This window comes from Hirundo rustica, chromosome 9, assembly GCF_015227805.2.
Source record: "Hirundo rustica isolate bHirRus1 chromosome 9, bHirRus1.pri.v3, whole genome shotgun sequence".
Classification (NCBI taxonomy): domain Eukaryota; kingdom Metazoa; phylum Chordata; class Aves; order Passeriformes; family Hirundinidae; genus Hirundo; species Hirundo rustica.
In genome coordinates, this window is record NC_053458.1 from 20,938,828 (window position 1) to 20,953,270 (window position 14,443).

Genomic DNA, 14,443 nt, shown 5'->3' on the forward strand with positions numbered 1-14,443 from the left:
TCATGAGAAGTATTTAATAATTCTGCAAAACTATGTTATTTTCAGTACTCCTCTAAATAGGGTATTTAAAATTTAGCAGAAAGCTTTACCATTAGAAAGAGACCTCCACAACACCCCACAGCATTTTTCCTGATTTCAGCTATTTCACTGCCAGTGCTTTTAATGGATATTGGTGATTCCTAGAAGTGCTGCTACAGTTGCAGCCAACGACACAACACAATGACAGTGACACCATGGAATGGGAAATCCACCCTTGAACAATACGCAAGGGGTGGGAAATTCACAAATTTAACAATAAGCAAAGGGTGGAGGGTTGAAAGCTAAATTCACACAACAATTTTGTTGTTATTTCAGATTTCTCCTCTCGCTTAATCTAAGACAATTTGTACCTATGCCTACAAACAGTCTGTGTGCTCATCTTCAAATAAAATTCTGGAAATACAGGGTGTTAAAGATGACTTATGGTATCTTAACATATTTATACTCTTTAGGATCTCATGTATACTTGTTCTGGAAACTAAGGCACAATAAGCCCCAAAGAAATATCAAAATGCAGCTACTAAGAGCTGATTCCACCTACTTATAAAAGCCACTGAAGTGGTATATCTTGATTGCTGTAACAAAAGCAATTCTACTAATAAATGAAACTGTTGAGAATCAGGTTAAAGTCAAAACTGCCTTAAAGCAAAGAAAGGACTAGGACTCATTACTGGATTTATGGGTTTTTATCCATTAGCCTCAACAAAGGAAGCCAGTAATCTGATGCACAATGTTACAGAGGGCAGAGGAGGAACAAGTATATAGTATATTAATGCATCACCACATCTGTACATAAAACTCCTGAATACATATCACAAAATTATTTTTCTTATTACTTTCACAAACTTTGCTAAATTGAGAAGATTCTTGTGTGAAATAAAGACAGGTAAGAACCTAAAGAAAAAAGAAAATTTATCAAGCAGTTTCAAGTTCAATGTTTTATATTAGTTTTACAATTTTTAAACTTACTACTTGGCCTGTAATCCCTCTCTCTAACCCAAAGTGACTGGGGAATAGATTAGAGCCACAGCACTCTTACTGCTGGGGAAGGAAGAAAGTGCACTTTCACATAAAATGCATTTGATCTACACTCTGGAAACTCTTCAGACAGTTCAATTTATTAATATTCCCAAAAGTTAAACCTGCTTATCAAACTTGTTTTCTTGACATGTCCTACTTACACCCAATAACCAAAAGTATTAGAACGCTCTACTTTAAGCAAAACTGAACCCACCATGAAAACACCAAGGAACTAAAAACAATATGAATTTTGTAAGGTAAGATTAATCTTGATGAATTAATGAACTAGGCAGTTTTCCTTTAAGGTGGCAAACAGAACTAAGTAATTGTACTTACACATGGACTAGGTTTTACTGCATCACTTGGGAAGAATCCAAGCTCTCCTGTTGTTAGATTTCTTCCCTAAAAAGAAAATTTTAAAAAAAATCCATTTTTGAGACATAATTGGGACTAACAGTAAATAATAATACACACCCAGGGATTTAGGACAATAAATATATCAAGAGTCTTTAAAATAAAATGTTGTTCTAATAAAGTGTTGCTCAGTATTTCTGTGGGTTTTGTTGTTGTTTTGTTGGGTTTTAATATAAGTAAGTAATAATTATAACTGATAGATCTGAATGCTTAGAGATGAGAGGCAAGAAGGGAGCTTGGAGACTGGGATGCGATTCCCAGTTCTGTCAACGTCTGCCAGTGTCTGATATCTTCATTAACGTTAATTATCTCCTTTCCAGTTACTTCCTCCTCAGCTGGCACTCTACAGAAAGCTGCCACTCTGCAGATCCCCAAAACGACTACACCACCATGCAGTGGTGCTTGCAGCACCTGAGAGACCAAACTCCAGTGGGAATTCCGAGCTGGTGATCCAACAGCCAAGTTCAGACACTGCTTTAAGCAGTTCCATAAGTGATGCACATCAATGGAAATTGATGCATCCACACAACTGGGAGACCAGGGGCAGAAATCCACCCAGCACAGCCTAAACTGAGCCTTTTCTGCAGCACAACTGCTGCCCTCCCAAAGTGGCAGGACCATCAATTTACACTGGCCTGTAAGCACCAAAAGTGATCTGATCATCACAAATCCATGCATCAGCCGCTCACACACAGTTAACACCAACCAAGCTCTCTTGAAAAACACCTTAAAAACATCTTTTCATTCCTAGTAATATTTGGCAGTGAACACATGTCTCATAGTAGAACAGAGCACATAACTAAATTCATGAACACAGATTCATAAAATTAAGGCATCAAAATGTGTATTTAGGCAAACATATGGATTAATTTAACTGATTTTTAAAAAGCACATAAATACTTAACCTCCACTAAATGTAATATACTGACTGTAAATATATATGCTCAGCATTTAGCAATGAGATGAAGCATTAAAGATTAAGTACTTTACAAGCATTAAAATCTTGCAATTTACATTTCTTTTTTATTTTTGATGGCATACCTGCAACATTAAAAAAAAAATTAAAAGGGAAAAAATCCTCATAAACACGCACGAAATTTCTTCAGAGTTTCAGTTAATTTTGTTTCTTTAATACTAAATGTGTAATTCTACCGTAATACCACCACAGAAAACAGAACTCAAAAAGTTCAACAGAGCGGAGCTGAACGTAAAAAAATAACAAGGGGTTATGAAAAAACCACATTCTTTGATTGGTGCTATCCTAAGTACAATAAGCAAATGCATCATTCTCTATAGGAGATCATTATGCAATTTCTCACACACAGTAGCTACCACCTTAACCAAAAATACAGAGAAGTGCAGAGCAGCAGAGGAGAGGGAAAAGCACACAGGCAGTATTTAAGCTAAAACTGCTTTATACCAGTAATATTTAAAAAAATAATTATGTGCAAACAAATGACAATCCTACAGATTTGAACGTGTGTTCAGCAAAGCTTCCCTACCTCCTTTCACATCATCTGCTTGAATACAGGTTTTCCTTTGGATCCATATATTCTATTTACTCCTGAAACATGAATCCCTCTCCAGTAGAGACCTAATTTTAAGCAGAGCTCTGAAACAGTCTGCCATGCAAGTGATACTTATTTTCAATACTAGTCATACCTGAATAGCAATGATACCACACTCAGTAAGACCAACCACTGAGCAAAATATATTAATATCTATCAATACATGTTTGACCACACTTCAGCTACAGCTCAAGCACTGCTTAGTAACTTGTATTATTTATTTGATGTGCTGTAAAGAATGAAAACATTTTACCTAAAGCACACATACTTCTCTATTACAATCACTTGAATTTCTAAATTGTCAACTTAAAAAAACACTGTAATATTAGTCTGGTGGGTCAGCTGTAAATTACCCTAAAAGGCCTCTTGAATAATTAAAGATTTTAGTATAAATTGCATTTTGCAGGCTCTTTCTTAATATACATTTTAAAATGTAGATGTCATTAAAAGACTCAGAAAAATCTGTATTAAGCTGTCTGTGACAAGAGAGAAAAAAAAATTCCTGAATGATGCTAATGGAGATGACAATTTCCATTAGGATTCAAATCTATTACTAAGGCTTCTAGGGAAAAGCCTCACACACTTTCTAGTTTCTGCTAGTTAAACACAATGAGATTCTAGCTAAATTCTTCACCATGATAATCACAAACAACCTCTAAGATAATTTCCAGTAAATTGAGTTGACAGATGTGTATGAACATGGCAATGGGGAATCAGTCCCACGCGGTAGCAGTAATTTTGGCTTGTACTAATTGTATTAGTCAGATGATTACCTTATAGCCAGTCCTAAGTCAGGAGCAGCTTCTCCAGATCAGAATTCTACACCTTGCAGAACCAAGTCCTACATACAAAACTACACAGGCCAAACTCTGTCATTTAAAAAGCTTTATCTGTAGTGATGCAAAATACCCATGGTCTCCTAAGTAACAGGTTGGGGAGTTTTGGAGGGGAGTTGGTTCACTTTATGGGTTTGAAGGGTTTTTTTGGGAGGGGGTACATCTATTTACATATTTTTTTCAATTCATAAAGCAATTCTATTGTTTATTACTTCCCCCTATTAAATGTTCAGGATGATACAGTGACATAGGAAGAGTTCACTGATCCAGTCCTGAAGAGTTTGGAGAAGATTCCATCCTAACTGCAGCAGAAAAACCAAAGCCAAAACAAACAAGAAAAATTTTGACTTAACTCATTAAATCAACTAGGGAGTTTTTATATTATAATCATTATCGCTTTAAAAAAAAAAAAAATCAAGATCAACACAGAAACAATTCAAGAAGATAGATATTTTCCACTTGTTCTATTAATCTCCTGATAGTTCTGCTATTTAGCTCTATTTCCATTAATCCAATAATACAAACAATTAAGAAAGCAATCAAGAAAAATGAAACATTTTAATGCATTTATTGTTAAAGTGAATGCAAGTCAGCATTTTCAACACTTACAGCTCTCCTTTGAGAAGAAATTTTAGTAACAAAAGTAGTGATGTGAATCACGTGACAGCCAATTTTGCCATCAATAGAATATACTTTTCCCATGTATATAGAAAATCCCTATCCTTAAATGACTTGAGCCAGCATCAAGTAATTTAGGTGTGGTTCTGTTTTGCAGAGCTATTTCTCTCCCCTAAAAATCTAATATTCACCAACTGGGTTTTGTCAACATAGTTTTTGCTTATGTTGTGTTAGAGAACCAGACACTGAAAATTCAAAAACTTTGATTTTTTTGCCAAACATTCTCCTTAACTTTTATAATTTCACTAGGGCTGCCACTGATGTCACATTCCTGCAGATTTATTCACTGGGACTTTAAGATTGCAAGAATGATGATTTATACCATAAAGGAAGTATTGGCAATTTAAAAGCAAAATTAATTGTATTAGACTTTTATTTGGATAAAGCACAAAGAATTTTGTTGTTGTTCAAAAAGAAAAAAGTTCAGAGAGCAATATATCAATAAGAAGTTGATACCTGAACAAACAGAATATAGCTATTTGTTAAATGATACAGTACCTGCCAAAATAAGCTGTGTGCATCTCCTCTAATGAGCTCAATAGTGTCCCCAATCTGGATATGCAATGGTGGCCCATCTTGTGCTGCTGGCTGTGGGATTCCATTGTAGTTGCGAATGACTTGCATTTTTGGTAAACCTGGAAAAAAAAAATAGTAATAAATAAACAAACAAACAGAAAAAATCCCAAAAGCCATATTCAATTTTTACTTAATGACAATTGATAGAATCTGAAAACCACGAGAGCAATCAAGGAAAGAAACACGATGTCTTTAGCAGGTACATGACTAAGGCACAAGTACTTGACACTACACCAGGCACAACCAAATAGAAAATAATTACTTTGGAAAAACATCTCTATCCCCCTTCCTTCTTGGGGTAAAGTTGATTTCATGCCTATGGAGAATCTTCCCTGTACATAGCACCCCTGCCACTGCATAGGGTCAAATATTAATGCCATCTTTAGAGTTCAAGGCAAAGGTTGCAATGAATTAATATTGAAGACACCAATATGGATAAACTCGCCTGCTTTAGAACAGTGTTAACAAAAACCTACAGCCAATGTGAACATGGCCAAAGAGTCAGGATCACAATTCTTTTAGGGTTCTCACAACACATTTTTTATTTTTTAATTTTCATGTTATGACAGCATTTCTGGGTGCATGTAGCAAAGCCTGAATCAATTGAAGATTTCATTTTCAGGACAAGAAATCTAGATGCACACTAACCCTTCCACATCAATACTGACTGCATCTAGACAACTAAGCTGTGCTGGGGATATTATCTATATTTTTGTTTGTTTGTTTTTAAGGGAGCAACCCACTTCTGACTGCTCGTACAAAGAACTAAAGCCCTATTTATAACTACACTTCAAGAATCCTCCACAGGCATGTATCAAATGGGGGGGGCAGTCCATGTATCTTCAGTCAGAAGATAAAACTGGATACTGTGACATCATGTTCTTATATTTTTAATGGCTTAAAAAAAAATACAACATTTTAAGCATTATTACAGTCAACGAATGTGCTCTGATACTATAAGAATACCTGAAATGAGGTGAAGCACCACCCACTCCATAACAAATGGAGTTTGTTATGGAAAACAAAATTCAGAGGTCTTTAGAAAAGCATTTTTGCACTCTACTGCCAAGGAAAGCATTTTATCACAACAAAGCTACTTTTAATTACTCTCCCTCTCTCTTTAAAAAAACTTACAGAATAATTTTCCTGGTTTTAACTAAACATGGGAATTTCAAAATCATTATCATTAAGTGTGTATATCAATTTCAAATCTTAACCATGTAAGAGTTTGGTAAGAATGTATATTAATGAATACAGGTAAGAGTGACAGGCTGCAAAGTCAAGGTCACTGGGCTGCCATATTTAACATGTTTCTTGCTGGAAGGTCATCATTAACTTCTTTCTAACAACAAAGGATCAGCAGGCCCACAGAAGACTTATTTCTGCTGCAAGGTCACTACTGTAATTTAGGTGCAACAAACAGAAATATCCATGTTCTCCTGTAAATTGTACAAAACATGAAAGAGATCACCTTCAGTAATTACTCCTCTCTGTATTAAAGAATAAATAATAATCCTAAGTGCTGATGAAACATTAAGCAAAGTAATACCAGCTCTTATGTTACTCAACCCAAATGACACCTTTAACTTTTACTGTTTCTGCAAGTTATTTGGCATGCTTAAAATGAGCACCTAATTATTAGTAAGCCATTAGGCAAATACTAGACATTACTTTGTTTCTCAACTGAAGGCTTTCACGTACTGATTCAGCATCAACAAATGCTCCATGCACTGCATGGCAAACAGAAGTAAAGCTGCACACAAGTGTCTGCTGAAAGCTGACAACTTTGTCCTAATGCAAGGAAACCCCCCATCAGAATATGAATTACAGGTCTGCATTATGTGACGAGCAAACTGTAAGCAGGTACTCATCTCAGAGACACACATGAAAGTCAAAACAAATGCACCAAAAACTTTTCCCATTATAAAACCATGCATTTGGTGATTTCGTTTATCACATTTTTAGCGTGCAGATATAATATACTTAAAACCCCACCCTTGGATTGAGCTCGTCAGAATATGCTCAGAAGATAATCATATACTTTTCAATGAAAATCCTGGTGGTTCTTTAAGATACTGTCGTGCTTAAATTATTAATCATAAACATTAATAAAAGTCCTTTTTAGTTCTGTTCCACTAGTAACTATTGGCATCTCTGAAAACCAGGGCAAGATAACTATGGAAAAAAAGGAGAAATTGTGCTGTGTCAACTAGCAGAATTATTCAAAAGGTAACATGGAATTAATCCTGTCAAAATGTATCATGACTGGAATACTTGTGTATAATTCAGTATGCTTGTTTCTATAAAATCCTATGGCAATTTCGATTATATTTGATTACCTTGGCAGGTAGAGTGTTGGAAGACTTGATCTAACACCTCTTGACATCACTAGAAATAATCCTATCATTTAAATAGGCTTTTGGGTTACAGCCTTAATGGGATTTATTATCTTGCTTCAGAACCCTCCTTAAAACTTGTTTGTTGTAGTGCCTACGGAAACCGTGATAACTACAGTTATCATCTGCTCATCTGCTGGCCATAGCTGATTTCTACTATGGTGACACACAAATCTTATTTTTCTACTGTAATTTTACCATCTGTTTCACCCAATTGTTGTCTTTGGCCTACTCAGGAGTTCTTTGTGCTCAGTGTTGTCATTGCTGTGAATACTCACTGCCCTGCACAACGGATGTGCACTACCACCACGCTCACATAAACCAGCACCTGGAATAACAGGGACACAAGGCCAGGATTCCAGCATCAATGGAATGATGAAATGAAAAAATTCCAATCAGTGCAATGTTGTTCTTTCATTCAGACACAGGCACACACAGCCTGTATCAAAGATATAAAAGCAGTGAGTGCACAACTAATATGTTTGGCTAGTTATATGAAAATATCAAAAGGACCTATCCCTATCATATGATTTTAAACTTTTTTTTTTTTTTTTAATCAGTTTTTCCAGGAATAAAAGACTAAATGAAATCTTTGAATCATCAATCAAAAACCAGTACGTATTATTCCGGAACAGCTAATTTTTCATGGGTAAGTGTTCTTCTCATAGAACTTCTCTTAGATCACCATTAAGCATGGAAAAAATAAATGGGGTCCAGAAAAAATAATAAATTGAGGGAAAGAGTCAAAAAGCTCCAAATAGAAGGCTTAACTTCCTTTTCAGCATGCAATTACAGATTTGATTATAGTAGCTCAGAAAGAGTTTAACAGATTAACATTGAGCTGGTGGACATTTAATTGAGCAGAAAGTGGTCAGCCCTCACTTCCTAACATACACCAAGGACAAACACTGGGGTGTGGTGTATCCAGCCCTATCCATCATTAACGCACCAACCATCTCAAGCAATCTAGGAGTTTAACAAGCTTACCCTAAAACAAATCTGGTTGCTCCTTATTATTCATTCTAGAATTCTATTCTCTGCGCATTTACAATTGTGCTGGCTTTGGCTGGGGTAGTTTTCTTCCGAAAAGGCAGCATGAGGTTACCTATGGTTTGAATTTGTGCTGAGAACAGGGTTCACTTGCACAATGACAAGGCCTTTTCTGCTTCTTGTACCACCCTGCCAGCGGGCTGGGGGTGCACCAGAAGCTGACAGGGGACACGGCTGGGACAGCTGGCCCCAAGCGACAAAGGGATAAGCCATTCCATACGACAGCACGCTCAGGATATAAAGTGGGGTGAAGGATGAAGAAGGGATGTTTGGAGGGATGGCATTTGTCTCCCCAAGTCACCATGACAAACGATGGAGTCCTGCTTGCCTTGGGATGGCTGCACACCTGACTAGCCAAGAAACATGGTGAAGGAATTCTCTCTTTTGCTCTACTTCTGCGTGCAGCTTTTGTTTTAGCTGTTAAACTGTCTTTATCTCAACCCATGAGTTTTATCACCTTAGCACTTTGTTCCTGGCTGGGGTTAAACCACAACAAGAACCTTCTACTTTTCTATGCAAATTAGTTCATGGCCAACTTACATCCATCAGAAACAGAAGCCTGCAAAGTTCTTTCCTTGTCTGCGCCTATTTTTATACTACAGTTAAAGAGAGCAATCATACCCCTATTAACCTTCATTTTGCTAGGCTAAACGAGCCGAGTTCTTTTAGCTTCCTCTCATACGAGACCAATTCCTCTGAGGCAGTACACCAGCTGCTTTACAGAAGTTCAGACAGGCAAGACCTAGGATATTTTCCTTGTCTATCTAGACATTTCATTTTTAATTGGCACACGGATTCATAACAAGTATACTCATTAAGAATCCTGAGGACTTGCTGCAATTCAATAATGCAGACAAGAAAAAGTGGCACTCTAGAGAAACCTGAAATGCTTTAGAGTACTATGGATTATTTGTGACAAACAGTATAGAACCTCTATTCATTAATGACTAAAATGTGAAATATGTTAAGCATTTAGATACACTGCCATTGCAATAGACATAGCTACAGTATTGACAGTATCTTACAATTGCAGAAAACTTGTGGAAACGTATCTGGCATAAAAATGTTACATATTAACATGTTAAAAAGAGGGTAAAATTCCAACACAAAGGACAAGATCAGGATTTCATCCATGTATTATCATTAATGTTAAAAATCCCATTGGCTTCCATTAAGTCAGATTTGAACATGACAACGTTTTTTATCAGGAAACGTTCTAATTTAAAGATACAAAAAAGCCTGGCAATTTCCAACATTGCAATCAAAAACCAAACTTATCCAGTTATGACACCAGTAAATAGTTAAAATTTACTTCCCCTGAAAACCAAAATAAAAACCCAGATTCCTAGAAAAGTCTTTGTAGCCAGGCTCTGGTCATCTAAATTGTAGCTCACAAGAAAAATAGAAAGCATGATAGAGCCAAGATTTATAAAGTACCAATTAGGTTACATTACAGAAAAATAAAACCTTTCATAAACCATACCATGCATTTGAGTATTTCATCTGATAATTATGAGTCAAGAAATGAGGCTACAATTTAGAATTAACATAGTACATAATAAATTAGAACATCCATTAGAATATGAAACAAAAAAAAAGTAAACTACTTGTATTCCTTACAGCAGCTCTGCATTTCTAAACAGCACTGAATGACGCCCAGAGATTCATGCAGAGATTCAAAAATCTTATTTTTTGCTAACAACATGCATAATGCACACCCTATTATGACCTCTATCTGTCAAAATTGATTCCAGCATCTGTTATTTCCAAGCAACAAAAAATGTGCTTTACTCTTTGGGCAGGGATCATTCTAACACAAAAAATAATGACACAGCATATAGGAGAGCAGGGTTCAAAGGTGAATCTGTGGATAAACTTTATACTATTAGCAGAAAGACATGAAACAACTTTGTGAGCATTAAACATCCCTTCCTAGTTAATATGAAGAGTTTCTTTTTCTCCATGAAAAATACAGTCACCAAATATTTATAACCTGATTGGAAAAAAAAAAAAAAAAAAACACACACAAAAAAACACTATGCAAATGGAATAAAGTCTCCTGACTTCATGAGGCTTTGAATCTGAAACAGAATTTTAGACTATCTGACAAGGCCACATGCTGATGTTTCCCGAATCTCAAGAAAAAAAACCTTGCCTTTGTATAGGAAATGACAAAGGCTCACTAATTTTGTCCTTTCTTTCACCACAACAGCATTCTGGGTGTCTGTTTGGAACCTCTGAACTTGCTTTGACCCTTTTTGGTTTTTATCTTTGCAGCTACAAACATAGGGAATGCAGTTCTGCTCAGAAACAAGCTGACACTTAGTGACTGATAAACCTTCCATAGTGAAGACCAGGAGGAATATTCCACCTGAACTTTCTGACCAGGTATATCTTCACACCCCAGACAGAAAATGGGGGCTCAGTAACTCATGGCAGTGTCTGGTGGGATTAAATGTCTGAACAGCAGCCCACAGTGTCATGGATAATTTTAACAGCAGAAACTCAGGAGACACAGGCAAAGGGGAACTCATACTGAAAGAAAAAATTAGTATTTACACCATGGTAAGTAAAATGACACTCTGAAGGTTTCTGATCAAGAAGCATAACTGCAAATAATGAAGTAACAAGGAGTTATGATAGAAAGAGAAAAACAGATGGGTTGATAGCGACAGCAGTGTGAAGAACAGGTGGAATTGGTATACCTGCAATCTGAGCATCCATGACACGAAATCACCAGCTTTGACACGTTTTTTGGCATCATCATCTAGGTCCAACACTAATATTAAAAGCTAGTTAAAGGAAAGCTCTAATCTGAGCATGGGCTATATTAAAACAAAGTCCTTTGGCATTCCCTGTACGTTCTTCCAATCAGCTCTGCTAGCTTCATTGTTTAAAATTCCTGTTCATAATAATTTTATTGCAAAATAAACTATAAACCTGGTTCTTCTCTCTTGCATTTATCAGGAGAGCAGTTTCCCAACTCTTCACCAGTGTCATCAATCTCCACAAGCAGTGGAAGTGGCTTTGTTACTGCCAAGGCAAACTTGTCAAGAAGGCCATCTCACCTGGTGAAGAGACATGAGGAAAGCAACACTACTAATTACTTTAAAAAACCCACTTACGTTCAATTTTTGAGGCTCTTTATTAATGCCTCAAAAGAGATTAGGCTGGGGTGGGATTTCTTAAATTTGGGAACTCACATACATGGGAGATGCCAGCACAGTCTATTAAGAGCAGCCTTCAGAGCGGCAGTGATTTAAATAATTACTATTGGACAAAATTTACACAATTAGCAAGTACACAGACATACTTCAAAGAAGATATTTTAATTGAACTTCTAATTCTCCCAGTTTTAAGTCATTACTTTTGTATGTCATTGTAATTAGAAGCTCTAATTTTAGATACTGCTTTTAAGCCTTACATTCATAAAATCATAGAATGGGTTGAATTGGAAGGAACTTTAATGATCATCTCATTGCAACCTTCCTGCCATGGGGCAGAGACACTTTCCATGGGACCAGGTTGCTCAGAGCCCCATCCAGCCTGGCCTTGAACACTTCCAGGAATGGGGCATCCACAGCCTCACCACCCTCACAGTAAAGAACTGCTCCCTAACCTTCCTCCTTCCAGTTTAAAGGCAAGGTGGCTGAAATGCTGACAGCGCCTGAGACTCAGGAATACTCCACTTGTCTCCTCTTTAACTGCTTTCCCTTTGTGTACTGTTCAGTTAAGTCTCACTATTGGCATATGCTTACCTACAACTCTGGAGTTTGCCACTTGACTTAATTTTGAAGTCAAAAAACTACATAAGGCTGATTATGAAAATGTTTATCAGCTACCATGGGCCTTAACTCAACTGTTAACTTTCTGCTTATAGAAGTAAAGCAGCCCTTTCTTCCATAAACAGAAAACTTGCAAGCACTGGGGCAACATGGGGGAAAGGGAGGGGGGAGCACAAAATAATCTTCACTATCTCAAAATTCAGATGACGAATCTGTAATGCACTCCAAACCATATCTGATTGGAAGATTTAAAGACTGTCATCCTCAAGAACAAAGACAACCACTGGAAAAAATACCTTTTTTTTTTTTTTTTTCAGAGTCCTAGCCATGCTTTCTGTCACTGTCCTCCCTCTCTTCCAAAAACCATTTCCTTCCTAAAAACCTTAGTGAAACAGGATTTGGGGTTCCCTCAGTCCTTTACTAGCTAATCTACATCTTCAAATCGACAGTTTTTCAAAGATTCAATTTTTCTACCATTTCTCCTTAATGCTGCATATAAAAACTGTATTCTTGGCAGAGACCTCTGCAAAAATGGTCAACCATCAACCAAAATGAAGATGTGTGGGAGGAAGAAATCTGTCTGCTAACAGTCTGATCAACAACTTGTTATAGGAAACAGAAAAACACCACAACTCAGGAAGTCCTGGTGCTTCCCCAGGTTTTGTAGATCTGATCATTAGCAAAAAGCCCCCTGATAAGTGGCTATATCTCCATTTTCTAGTTAAGATCTTGGAACTACATTGCAGATCATAGTGGGAGTTCATTGCAAAGAAAATAAACAAGACTAGCAAAGTTATTCAATTTACAAGGATGCATTTTTGAAGCTGTATGAGTTCTGTTATATTTCTACACATTTATTTGTTTTTATATTAAAGTAGTCCTGCTGCTTCAGGACTGATGCACAGACGAATGGGCCTTTTCCCCTGCTCTGAATGTCAGTACGTGGCTTCACCCAAATGCTTTTTTCAGCAAAGAATTTTTGAGGATAACTGTGCTTAGTGACAATATGAGCAGCATTAATAAAATTAGCAGCATGGGAATATGGACAACCACTGAGGTGAGCAGTCCCCTCTCAGTAGGAGCAGAGTTTCCAGGTTTTCCAAGGCAAGGTCAGCTTAGTGCTTTTGCAAATATAGCACACATTTTGATCAGAAATAAGAAATTTAGCCAAGAAAATATAAAATCCAAACTAAGTTTCAGTTTTGTTTGTTTTTTTTTTTTTTTTTAATTTAGAAAAATAACTCCAACAGAGAGCATTTCCTTATTTTATTATTAAGCAGGGACATTTGGCATATCATGACGCTCATTTTAAGGAGCCTGGAAGTTCACCCCATGCAAGAAAAAATAACTGGTACTACAAAAATGCTTCTGAAGAGCCATGTTTTTCAACTTTAGAAGGGAAAGTCACAAGGGCTGCCTTTTGGGAAAGGAATTCTTATTTAGATGGCCCATGACTATTTGTCTCTCCTGCCCTTAATTAAGGGTTGTTCTGCTCATAACTCTCACAGATTCACTCCTGAGGCTGAATTTACTTTTGTGTCTCAACAAAGAAGGAAAAGAAACTATAAAGATTTTGGGAAGTCAGGCGACAAAATGTTACAATACAAAAGAAATACAAAAATTAGTCAAGCACACTGCTGAAAGAATCGACAAATGCCAACCCAATACAATTTGCACAGCAAGCATTTTCATAAGCTGTATTTGCATCTTTCAAACGCTCAGTCTTCCCCTCTAATAAAATTGTCTTCGTATATCTATATTAATTCAAACCTGAACATGCCCTACACATTGAGAACTTTAGACAGCAAATGCAAGAAGTATGTCTAAAATAACAGCAACTTCTTGTGCAATTCCAAAATTACGTCTCAGTTTTTATACTCAGACCCAGGGAATTTCTCAAAAGAGAAGGAGGACTCTCTCCGTGACGGCACTGAAAGAAAGCAGAGAGCTAAGAAAGTCACCGACTTCCTAATGCTCATTGCCACGTACTTTTTGTGATTCATTAAGAGCGAAAACTATTTCTCCTTCATTGACAGACCTTAGTTTCCTCTTCACAGCAGGTTTTCCTCCAAACAACTGTT

General features: G+C 36.7%; 1 protein-coding gene across 3 annotated transcripts in view; it reads right to left on the bottom strand.

Moving 5' to 3' along the window:
- The window catches only part of VAV3 (vav guanine nucleotide exchange factor 3), a 166,209-nt gene that overhangs the window by 23,085 nt on the left and 128,681 nt on the right, over positions 1-14,443 (bottom strand). For all 3 annotated transcript variants that reach the window (XM_040073086.2, XM_040073085.1, XM_040073084.2), the window contains 2 exons: positions 5,054-5,190; positions 1,396-1,461 (listed from right to left, as the gene is read on the bottom strand). In XM_040073086.2, coding sequence (XP_039929020.1) covers positions 1,396-1,461; positions 5,054-5,190 — 203 coding nt within the window. The remainder of the gene's footprint in view (positions 1-1,395; positions 1,462-5,053; positions 5,191-14,443) is intronic.